The sequence below is a fragment of the Populus trichocarpa genome, chromosome 5 (genome assembly GCF_000002775.5).
Source record: "Populus trichocarpa isolate Nisqually-1 chromosome 5, P.trichocarpa_v4.1, whole genome shotgun sequence".
Taxonomy (NCBI): Eukaryota; Viridiplantae; Streptophyta; class Magnoliopsida; order Malpighiales; family Salicaceae; genus Populus; species Populus trichocarpa.
In genome coordinates this window covers 11,793,133-11,805,621 of record NC_037289.2, presented here as the reverse complement: position 1 = coordinate 11,805,621, position 12,489 = coordinate 11,793,133, and the positions used below count along the sequence as shown (strand labels likewise).

The 12,489-nt window shown below is 36.8% G+C and overlaps 1 protein-coding gene across 1 annotated transcript; it reads left to right on the top strand.

The window, feature by feature from the left end:
• The first annotated feature begins 10,031 nt into the window (after positions 1 to 10,031).
• On the top strand, positions 10,032 to 11,898 carry LOC7476413 (probable esterase KAI2). The gene is made up of 2 exons (XM_002307257.4): positions 10,032 to 10,713; positions 11,269 to 11,898. The coding sequence occupies exons 1-2, from the start codon at positions 10,346 to 10,348 to the stop codon at positions 11,711 to 11,713; spliced, it is 813 nt and encodes a 270-aa protein (XP_002307293.1). The 5' UTR covers positions 10,032 to 10,345; the 3' UTR covers positions 11,714 to 11,898.
• The last annotated feature ends 591 nt before the right edge of the window (positions 11,899 to 12,489 follow it).

Here is a 12,489-nt window from a genome sequence, read left to right as displayed (position 1 = left end):
TACGGCCAAAAAAGATTAGGCGCACATGTTCCGCTATTTGACAATTTCATAATCATTTCGTGAAGCTGTTCATAAGACGCTTTTTGCTGTTCATGAGCCGCTTCATACTCCGCTTTTTGTTGTGCTTGAGACGCTTTGAGTTGCTCAGACTCTGCTCTTTGTTCCACTCTTTGTTGTGCATGAGACACTTTGAGTTGTGTGTACTCCGCTTTTATGTTATCGTATTTCTCGGTGAGTTGCTGCAAAGCCACGAACTCCTTAGATTGGGAGCTCGATATTGATTGGGAGCTCCCAACGGTTGAAACACTACGGGTCGACCGCAAGTTGTCGGCCGTAGTGTTGGAGAGCCCGTAAACCCAATTTTTATCGGGTTCACCTGACGAGCCAACCTCCATCCACAAATCCGGATCGAATTCCGGATGGGTCAAAGTATCATCCTCGTATCTCTCCCTCAACCGATTATTATAGGTCACTTGAAAATAAAAATAAAAAGTAATCATCATATTCAATACAATAAACATAATAACTTACATAATAACTTACAAAATAAAATGGTTGAACAAACATACCACGAAATGTTGAGCACGGTTATCAACGAACTGTTGCGCCCCCTTCTGGCGGTCTTGACTCCGCACGTGCGTCTCCACAAACAGCTCCATCAGGGCTCGGCTCACGTCCAAGAGACGCAGCCTATAATGAAAAAAGATATATTAACAACAACTGAATTTAACGATATATTTCATTTAAATTAATCTTACCATCCGTTTCGCATGTGCAGCAAACGGAACGGAGCCGCCAGTGTGCGTTGTCACCCCGCCATGAATTGGCCGATTCTGGTTGCCAGCACCGGACTGTGAGCGTCGTGTGAACCGCTCAGACGTCACGTGCTCAAGATAGTGCGGCCATATATCTTCCGGGATGTATATCGGTTTGAAATCCCTCTAAACCGCAACATCGTTCCAGCCTTGGAAACCCCTATCCCTCGCGGTTTTTTTTGCCCTTTTATGTGCTTCATACCAAAAATCACGCAACCTACTTCACGCAACCAAAAATTACATTTCGAAACATAAATATTTGTCTAAAAAAAATCATGTATTGTTTACGATCTTACCTAGTTGCCGCGTGATTTTCCCACACCCTCCTCACAACAGTGTTATGCTCAATGTCCCAGCAGAATTTGTGCTGTGTATAAATGAACAAGTTTAAATAAAAATAATAATTTATTTACAATTATATTAATAAGCTGAAAATTATAAATTAATACCAACCTCAAACCTGTTAAACCATGCATTGATTTGAGGCATCCATTCAGGATGCTTGGATATTTGACTCCATTGAAACAATGGAATCTCCATCGACGATTTAAACGCCGATGATATTACTCGGGCGGCTTTAATGTTTGTGAACCTGAAAATAAATGAAATATAATTCAATAGTGATTACTTCATAAATTATGTTGTAATTTTTTTAAAAAAAACTAAAACCTTAACAAACTTACATTGAAAGGTCGTCCTTCCACTGTGCCTTGTACTTGCGGGTAAATTGATTCGCTGCGAAGGCACGCCGCCTCTGCGCTGTGAAGTACCGCTGGAAGAGGCAGCATCGGTTGACGGCGCAAGTGGTGTAGGTGCCTCTTCTTGAGAGGCACCTAAGGAAATATCATCCTCGCTGCTAGACGAACTAGCTGCGACCACACCTGAGCGACCATCTCTGGTTTTTGTTCTACGCATCTACACAATTTGATACAAATAATTATATAATTAAATTCAAATGTAAAAAAAAAATTCGACAGCACCTCCCTTATACCGGATACTACCCAAATTCACAAACCTGCACATATTAACAATAGCCACAACCAATTTACCCAATCTATACTAATTATTCCAACATATTCAATTACTAATCCTAAGGTAAATTCAACATTAAGAATTACAATTCAAGTAATTATTCAATAATTATGCCAATACAACAAAACAATAAATAAATAAAAAACTCTAGAATAACAATCAAAATAAATGGAAAAAATTAAACACAAAGCATGCAATAATAGAGTAAAAGTAATAATTATTCCAACATATTCAATTACTAATTCTACGGTAAATTCAACATTAACAATTACAATTCAAGTAATTATTCAATAATTATGCCAATACAACAAAACAATAAATTAAAAAAAAAACTCTAGAATAACAATCAAAATAAATGGAAAAATTAAACACAAATCATGCAATAATAAAGTAAAATTAATAATTATTCCAACATATTCAATTACTAATTCTATGGTAAATTCAACATTAACAATAAATATTCAACAAATTAACTAATAATAATTATGCCAATACAACAATAAAAAATATTCAATAAATTCAAAAAAAAAAACTATAGACTTTAGCAATGAATTATGCAAAAAAAACTATAGACTTTATCTACATTACAAAAAATACACCAAAACAAAAAAAAATAACCAAAAAAATAGCAAAAAAAAACTATTAAAGTAAAATGAAATAGAGAAAACACTAACCTTTTAAACTGATGAAGATGATGAAGAAAACTTGCTAGAGATTGGAGGTGAAAGCTTTGAAGAATGGAGAGGAAAAAAAATCAAATTCTTAAGGTGAGAAACGAAGGAGAAGAAAAAATGAACTGAACGGGCGGTCACTTGAACTTATATGGCAGTTTTACCGACGGATTCACCGACGGATATAAAATTAATTATTATTTTAATTTAGTTCGTCGGTGATGTGTTAAAAATCCGTTGGTAAATTTTGAATTTCGCACCAAAATTTTTAATGACCCTCCATATTTTTCGTGGTCCGTCGGTAATTCCGTCGGCAAGATGACGCGGTCAGAGGCGTATTTAATGCACAACCCTTTGAAATTCGCGCGGTCCGTCGGTAATTTTGTCGGTAAAATTGACCCGCCGACAACTTACCGACGGATTTAAATTCATCGATGTGGCCGTCGGTGATAGGGTGGCATTTCAAGTAATTATTTTCGAACTCTCTGTGAAATGCCGACGGACTTAAGGCCGTCGGTGTGGCCGTTGGTGATCGGGTGGCATTTCAAGTAATTATTTTCGAACTCTCTGTGAAATGCCGACGGACTTAAGGCCGTCGGTGATTGGGTGGCATTTCAAGTAATTATTTTCGAACTCTCTGTGAAATGCCGACGGACTAAGCCCGTCGGTGTGGCCGTCGGTGATGTGGTGGCATTTCAAGTAATTATTTCATATCACAAAATATATCATCCATGATCAATAATTATTTCAAGTAATTATCTCATAATTGTAGCATTTCAACTAATTATTTCAAGTAATAAATATTTTGTATTTCAAAATATATATATCATTCATAATCTAAATTACATGAAAAAAGGGTTTTACATAGGGCTTCATTTTGGTAGTTAGTCAGAATTTTCTTCTTCTTCATCATCAATTGAATTGTCATCACCTTCATCGCAATCTTCAATATGAATATCATCTTCTTCATCGATATTTGGTTGTCCGCTAGAGCTCAAAACAAAATTTAACTCCTCTGCGTCAACATCAACAAGACTATCATCAAAAACACGAAAATTTGAATTTTCTTCCAATTCAATCGAAGGAGCAACTCGATATGGTTCAACCACCTCACTAACTTGAAAGACTTCATCTCGCACACTTGTGTCTTCGTTCTCATCCTGAACAACCTCGACACGACCCCGAGGTTTCGTTTTTAAAACGGACAACCAATCCACTCTTGATCGATCCTTTCTAAATGAAGGGGTGTATGTGTAATAAACTTGTTGACATTGCTTTGCGAAAACAAAGACATCGTTTATGTTGCGGAGTCTAGCTTTTGAGTTGATTTCGACCAGACCATAGTGCGGATCAACTCTGATTCCTCTGTTAGTCGTGTCATACCAATAGCATTTGAATAAAAACACTATATTCAGCTCGTTATGATATTGCAGTTCGACGACCTCTTCTAATCTACCATAGTAGTCAACTTCTAACTCACTACTAGTGGATCCCTTAACACAAACACCGCTATTGTATGTCTTTCTTCCTTGCCCGTATTCTTCAGTATGGAAAACATATCCATTGACAAAATACCCGTTGTAGCACTTAAATTTTCTTTCAGGCCCCAGGCTTAGTGAAGACAATGACTTAGGTGCACTCCTTCCCATTTGATAAACCTTGTATGTAATGTACATCAATAAACAGTAAATGAACGAGAATCTCGTAATGACATGCATACATACAGTAATTTTGCAAGTTAGAATGAGTTTGTGATAGTGCTTACATGTGTTCTGAACCACGTGACAAACTGCTCATCTTGTAATTGAAAGATCTGGGATTCGGTCAGCTGTGAGTTATTGGAGAGCAAATATTGACGATGTTGCTTGCATGTGATAATGAGTGTATGATATTACAATATATAATTAACAGTATATTACTAACAAAGTTTAATTAGTATAAACTTACTGAATAAAAGGTCTCAGCTCATCACAGTTAAATAGAACATAGTTGTGTGCTTGTTTGAACTCTATTTCCGACAAATATCTTCCTCTTACGGCATTTTTAGGAGTGGGTCATCTAGTATTGGAGAATATTGACAAGTTCCCACTAGAAGGCACTTCACCGCCATCATCATGCCGTGGAACGCGATTGATTCTCGTTCTCAGATGAGGTTCGAAATAGTACGAGATAAATGTTGAGATCTCCTCAACAATATAGGCCTCACATATCGAAGCCTCAACATGCGCCTTGTTCTTAACCTTTTTCTTGAGATTAAACAAGTACCTGCATTGAAATATTAATCAAGTATTTTCAATTAAGAAAAACATATAAAATACTTTTATATATGAATTACATTGCAACTGTAATATCTAACCATTCGAATGGGTACATCCATCTATATTGGACCGGTCCTCCAGCTTTTGCCTCGAACGGTAGATGTATAGGTACATGCTCCATTGAGTCAAAAAATGATGGAGGAAATATCATCTCAAGTTTGCATAGTATCTCGACGATATTCGTTTGAAGCCTCTCAATGTGATCAACATTCAACTTGCTGGAGCATATATCTCTGAAGAAATGACTGATCTCCGTGAGTGCATCCCATATTCCCTTTGGCAACAAATCACGAAAAGCTAATGGGATGAGTGTTTGCATAAACACGTGACAGTCATGACTCTTCATTCCATACAATCTGCAGTCCTCTATATTAACCAGCCTTGATATGTTCGATGCATGTCCATCCGAAAAACGCAGACTCTTAAGCCATTTGTAGACTAGCAGTTGTGCGTTTTTCTCTAACACGAAGCTTGCTCTTGGTTTTGCGACCCGTGACTCATCATAAACCAACTCCATATTTTTACGGTTACAGTATAAAGCTATATCCAATCTAGCCTTGATGTTGTCCTTTGTCTTCCCCTTCACATCCATGACGGTGTTGAAAATATTCTCAAACATGTTCTTTTCGATGTGCATGACATCAAGGTTATGGCGGAGCAGATTGGTCTTCCAATAAGGAAGCTCAAAAAAGATACTTCGCTTTACCCAATTATGGGTCAAACCAAAACCAGGAAACTTTTGCTTGCCTGATTGAAGGCCAAACACAATGTCACCGTACTCTGAGACAACATCATGCAATTCTTCACCAGAAAGACGCGGGGATGCAACATCTTTTTCAACTCTGCCAACAAAGAAATCTTTTCTGTTCTTTCTGTACCTGTGATGAAGTGGCAAGAAACGACGGTGACAGTCAAAAAAAGAAGCTTTACCTCCATTTGCTAGCGTGAATACCTTGTTGTTTTCCATGCAGTATGGACATGCGAGTTTCCCATGCGTGCTCCAACCAGAAAGCATTCCATAAGCTGGAAAATCATTGATAGTCCACATCAATGCCGCCCTCATAAGGAAATTTTGTTTCCTCGATATATCATAAGTCAGAGCTCCGGAGGACCACAACTGCGCCAACTCATCAATCAACGATCGAAGACAAAAATCTATATTCCGCCCCGGGCTTCTTGGACCGGGTATGACAGTAGATAAAAACATGAACTCCGGCCTCATACACATTCCCGGTGGCAAGTTATAAACTGTGAGTATGACCGGCCAACAAAAATAAGGAGCAGCAAATGACCCAAATGGGTTGAATCCGTCTGTACACAACCCAAGACGCACATTCCTTGATTCAGTTGAAAAGTGAGGATGAACACTGTTAAAGCGTTTCCACGCTTCGCCGTCAGAAGGATGAACCATCACTCCATCAACCGCATGGTGTGCTTGGTGCCATGTCATGTGCTCAGCAGTCCTTGGTGACATGAATAACCTCTGCAGTCTAGGTGTGATCGGGAAGTATCTAAGTTTTTTACATGCCACTAGAGTCTTTCCCCTGTCAGTTCTAGGTTTGTAACGGGAATGCCCGCATGTCATGCACTCGGTCATCTCAGCATTTTCAAGGTAGTATAACATGCAGAAGTTAGGGCACATGTCAATTTTTTTGGTATCCTAAACCGAGGGGTTTCATCATGGACTTCGCAGCATAGAAGTTCTCTTTCAGCCTGTTCCCTTCAGGTAAAATGCTTCTTGCCCATTCAATAATCTTGTCATACCCGGCCTCACTCAACCCGTGATCTGACTTGATGGTGAACACCTGTGCTACGGCCGATAATTTACTATGGTTCGTGCAGCCATCCCATAATGGTTCGTCAGAATCTTTCAACAAATCAAAAAACCTAGCTGCATCTACATTAGGTTCTTCTTCTACGATTGGACATTGACTGCCATTACCTTGATTCATTCTCATTGCATCCATAACCATATTTCTATAAGGATTAGTTTTGTCATTTGCCGTTTCATGCACGTTGCTAGCACTAGAAGTAGACCCAACCACCGTTTCTTCCATTCTCCTCTCACTCTCGCTAACAAATACTTCTCCATGTGCATACCAACACTGGTAATTCTCCATAAACCCTTTGTGTAGAAGATGCATCATTACAACATCTGGATGCAGATACTTTTTATTTTCACACTTTCTGCATGGACACCTAATACCGCCTCCAGTAAGATTTCTGGGAATAGATGTTGCGAAATTAATAAAACCCTGAACCCCATTACAATAATCCATCCTCCGCAATCCTTGGGGTGAATCTCGATACATCCATGAACGATCATCCATGACTTATATCGAACCTCTATAAAATTATGATGACATCATGTATTAATTAACTAAGTTAGGTAAATAAACTTGCAAAAATATTACTTTACCTCGAGATTATCCAACAAACCAATCACAACTTCTCATAAATATTAAATATTCATTATCATTTATCAACGTCCATACGAATTAAAATATATAAATTTACAGAAATTACCACTCCGCAATAGTACCATTGATAAAACTTTAAACGGGCCCATTAAGCAAGCTATTAATTATTTCAAAATAGCACATGTAATTCGGTAATTCCATAAAGAAATAACAATTTACAAACAAATACAATCTTACAAAATCTAAAACAAACCATAACAGGTACAAAATTATACATTCATATACTACAAGTTTGTTTGAGAAATAACAATAAAACATGTACATCTACTAACAAAATACATATACTAAAAAAACAATAAAATTGACATTTAATTAAATGTTAAAATTTAAAAAGATAGAATTACTTACAAAAATTGATAAAATCCGTCGGTAAATCAGAACACGGATGCTGTGACCACAAAACTTCAAGAAATATAAGTTGTTGTGCTGATATGAGGAAGATTTTTTTTTTTTTGGGGGGGGAGGGGGGGCTGGTTGTTTGCAGATGGGGAGAGTTGGGATGAGGAAGAAGTAGGAGAAATAGGGGAGGAGAGGGTCAGCAGAGCTGTCATATATTAACTTTTTTCGACGGTTTCACCGACGGAAACTCCGTCGGTTATTACGTCGGTGATTTTGACGGAAACATAGACACGTCACCGTACGGATCTGCCATTTCAAATCCCTTGGTGAGTCCGTCGGCAATTTAAATGGCGAACCGGTCACATCACTGTACGGGCACTGTACGAGCTGTCGTTTTGAATCCATCGGAAAAAAATAACCCGCCAAAACCTCCACGTCAGCGACCCGCCTTTTTTTTTAAATTCGGAAACTTTTCTGTCTGTAATTCAGTCGGTAACTACCGACGAAAAATTTCCGTCGGTAGTTACCGACTGAATTACGGACGGAAAAGTTTCCGTCGGTAATTACATACTGAATTACAGACGGAAAGTGGCCGTTGGTAATTTCGACCTCAAAATACCGACAGAAATATTCCATCGGTAAAGCCGTTGGTATTTAGCGAATTTCTGGTAGTGATTCTTCTTCTTGTAGATGTTTAAATTTCCATGTTCATCTTAAAGAGAGAATCTTTAACTTTTAATATTAGGGGTTAAATAAAACTATTATTTATCTTGAGGTATTATATTATAGAATGAACCAAGTCGTTTTCCTTTTATGTTCTTAGTAGCACTCATAGTAGACCATTCAATGTGAGGAAAGTCTACAAAATAGTAATAGTGGACTAGAAAGCAAATTTGAGAGCAAAATTTGAAGCTGCCATTTTAATTTTAAGAAGAAGGAAGATTTTGTGGGTTTGTAAATTGAATCTTCACAAAGAAAAAATTTTAGTGTCAAAGGGAATGAGGGAAGTTTTTGTAAAAAATTAAGAATTAGGACTCATTTGAAAAACCTAAACGTCAAGCCTAAAAGCCAGATGAATTTTTAAAACTTAACTAATTAGATGAAACTTTTGACATGTTAGACATGTTTTAGACGAACACTGTTATTTACCAGATCACACTTGGTTGATTCCATCTATCGATTTTAGTATAAGTATGATGGGGTTAATATTCCTTCATTTTAGAAATAAAACAATAAAGTTTACACCTACAATAAATATAAATATGTCAATTATAGAGAACAATAATTATTCACCCTAAAATTGAGAAATAGAGATGAAATCAATCGTGAATTAAAAAAATCTACCATGTTCAAAGATTCTTTGATTGACAAGGAGTGTTGAGGGAATAGTTGACTAGTTGACCAGGTGACTAAAAGTCACGTCTACCAAAAAAACAACAGACCATTAGAGTTTGAACAAGTACAAATAACCAGAATATACAGTCCAATTTAAAGCGAGAGTCCTCAATAAAATAACTAATTCGAAGTCAAAGATTACAATAGGATTCAAGTGTATATCAATTAAATAGGAGTTCAATTTATATTAAGATTGAATAAGCTTGTTTATTTGTATAGGATTAAAATTATGCATGTAAGTAGGATTTGAACTCTCTAACATGTCAACAACAAATATTTAATTTCCTTCAATTTATTTATAATTTTTTATCCTATAGCATTTGATTGCTTTCTTTAATTTATAGTTTTATTTACCACTTTTTTTATTTTCTTGAGATTCAGGGTCTGTTTGGGATTGTAATAGCGGTGGTTGTTCAAAGTATTTTTCGCTTAGAAATGCATCAAAATGAAATTTTTTTATTTTTAAAAAATCATTTTTGACATCAGCACATTAAAACGATCTGAAAATATAAACAAAATTTATTTTAAGTAAAAAATCATTCAAAATTTTTGATAATATAATTTACATCGTATTTTCAAACACACCCTTAAATTTACATAGCGCTGCATGGACTGATTTTTTTCAGGGCATCGGGAATTTTAATCACGTTAAATTTGCGGTCATCAATATATATATATATATAACACCCGCATCCACACCTATATGTGTATAACTAAGTTTAGAGAGTCAATCACTTTACTTATCAAAATGAGACTATTAGAACATAATCATACCGTTTTCCTAAAATGCTAAAAGGAAAAGTGGAACTGGAGAAGTTAGCTGTGTGATTTATTAATTGTTTTCTTATTCATCACCTAATAAATAAAACAGATACACTTCTCGTATCTCAACAGTTACCGTGCAACTTGCTTCGGTACAGTTAGTTTCCTTTTAATGGAATTGTAAGGTTGGTATATCACATTCAGAGCAGGTGTCTTTCGCATCACAGCTTCATCACCGCCAAATCGAAATTAGACCCCTCATGAAGAATTGGCTATCTGACCACAACCGTTAGATTGGAGATAGAATCCTGCCCAGCTGCATCTTTCAGCACCACCAAAGAAGAACCCAATAATCTTTTATCATAAAATATCCATACAGCACATATGGTCCTTATTATATCACCCGTCCCTCCTTTCATTCATGGTTGTATAAAACGACAAACGACAAGCCTACTCTATCTTCACGCCATTAAGAAACAAACCGATCCGACAAGAGTCCAAAGAAGTAGCTAGTTCCAAGGAAAAGAGACTAGATGGGTGTTGTAGAAGAAGCTCATAACGCGAAGATCTTGGGTTCAGGACAGCAAGTGATAGTTTTGGCTCATGGGTTTGGGACAGATCAGTCTGTCTGGAAGCACTTAGTTCCCCACCTTGTTGATGAGTACACTGTTATTTTGTATGATAACATGGGAGCTGGTACTACAAATCCAGATTACTTTGATTTCAGTAGGTACTCTACCCTCGAAGGTTTTGCTTATGATTTACTTGCCATTTTAGAGGAGCTGCATGTTGAGTCTTGTATTTTTGTTGGTCACTCCGTTTCTGGCATGGTTGGTGTTATTGCCTCCATTAGTCGCCCTGATCTCTTCTCTAAAATTGTCATGCTTTCTGCTTCTCCAAGGTACGTAACTCAATCGGCGCTTGTTCGTTAATTATTAGATCATCATGGTTGATTATGTATAAATTTCACTCTTTTTTTTATATATTTACTTCACAATGCAATAATGATGAAGTATGTTTGAATGTGTAATCGGTAAATTCAAGTAGTAGTTCAAAATTACACGTCGCTGATCTAATAAAATTTAATACAAGACGCGTACGTCTATTTTTTATTTTGTTAAACGACTTCTTCTGAGTTGTGCTGTTGATTATATATAGTGTCCATTTTTTAGTTCTTTAATACATGTAGCTAACTTGCCAAAGGTCGCTCTCTTGTTTATTATTTTCAATCAATGATGATTTTAATTTAAAAGCAATAAGTTCATATTGCCACTTCAGTTTAGGCAGTGGAAAGAGTTGTTTATGATGATTTTATACTATTTCCTCATGATTGGATTTGTGGGCTACCCACTACCCGCTTAGCCTCTAGGCAAATTAGGGATCTTTTGCTACCACCACTTATACTAAAGAACAAAATCAATAATGAATTTTGGCTTTTCAATTTTGTTTTTATCAGGTACTTGAATGATGTTGATTATTATGGAGGATTCGAGCAGGAAGATTTAGACCAATTATTTGAAGCAATGCAAAACAATTACAAAGCATGGTGTTCTGGTTTTGCCCCACTAGCCGTGGGTGGAGACATGGATTCAATAGCCGTGCAAGAATTCAGCCGCACACTCTTCAATATGAGACCAGACATAGCCCTTAGCGTGGCACAGACCATCTTCCACAGTGACATGAGGGCAATCCTACATATGGTCACAGTCCCCTGTCACATCCTGCAGAGCATGAAGGACTTGGCTGTGCCTGTGGTTGCCTCTGAACATTTGCACCAAAATCTTGGTGGTGAGTCCATTGTTGAAGTCATGTCATCTGATGGTCACCTGCCTCAGTTGAGCTCTCCCGACATTGTGATCCCTGTGCTTCTTAAGCACATTCGTTTCAATATAGCTGCGTAATTTGTACTGTCAAACTCTTGTTTCCCTGCAGATTGTGTTTGCTTCTTCTTTTTTTTTGTTTTGATAGTTAATCCGGAAGTGAGTGAATGGTTGTACCATGACTGTAACGTCCATTGTGGTTTGGCTGTGTCAAGTTGTGATTACTCATCATGTAATAAGATTCAAGAGAACATGGAGTTCGAATAGGCCTTTTTTCAAACAAAGAAAGCGAAAGAAGTTCGGTTCTTGCTTGCAAACTACATAATAAACACGCTTTCACTACGGGTTAGACCCAATTTTTTTGCAATGTAAAAGAATAGATAGTGTGAACTAGTTATTAAACAGTGTGTAAAAAAAATACCAATGTCAATGTAAAATACAGAAATTAACCCGTGGACATATAAAAATGGTATTGTGGTAATTTTTTTTAAAAAAAAAGCTGCCTCCCCTTGTTATTGTAGCTTCCGCCAGCCATTAAAAGGGCAATAAAGCTCAAATCTTCTCATTTCCTTGCAAATTTAATTATGATTTTGTTTTTTAGAAGTTAGGGGCTTAGACAGTGTTGGAGAGTGATTTTGGCTAGGAAAGACAATCTAAGAACGCAATTCTAGAGAGAAAAACGAGTTAGGAGAGTTAGAGGGAAAGCTTTATAATTGAAGAAGGAAGAAGAGTTAGAGGGAAAGCTTGCAAAGGAATCTTTCAATTGCTCCTAGCATAGTGGTAATGTGTTCTCATAACTTAATTCTTTTGTTTTGTATGTTGCCATGAAAAGGGAATCAAATTTTCATCTCTAGGTT

Bases quoted from the DNA above. Each gene is read 5' to 3' on its own strand.
- LOC7476413 (XM_002307257.4), top strand. From the start codon at position 10,346: ATGGGTGTTGTAGAAGAAGCTCATAACGCGAAGATCTTGGGTTCAGGA. The intron at 10,714-11,268 runs GTACGTAACTCA...TGTTTTTATCAG, and splicing joins ATGCTTTCTGCTTCTCCAAG to GTACTTGAATGATGTTGATT.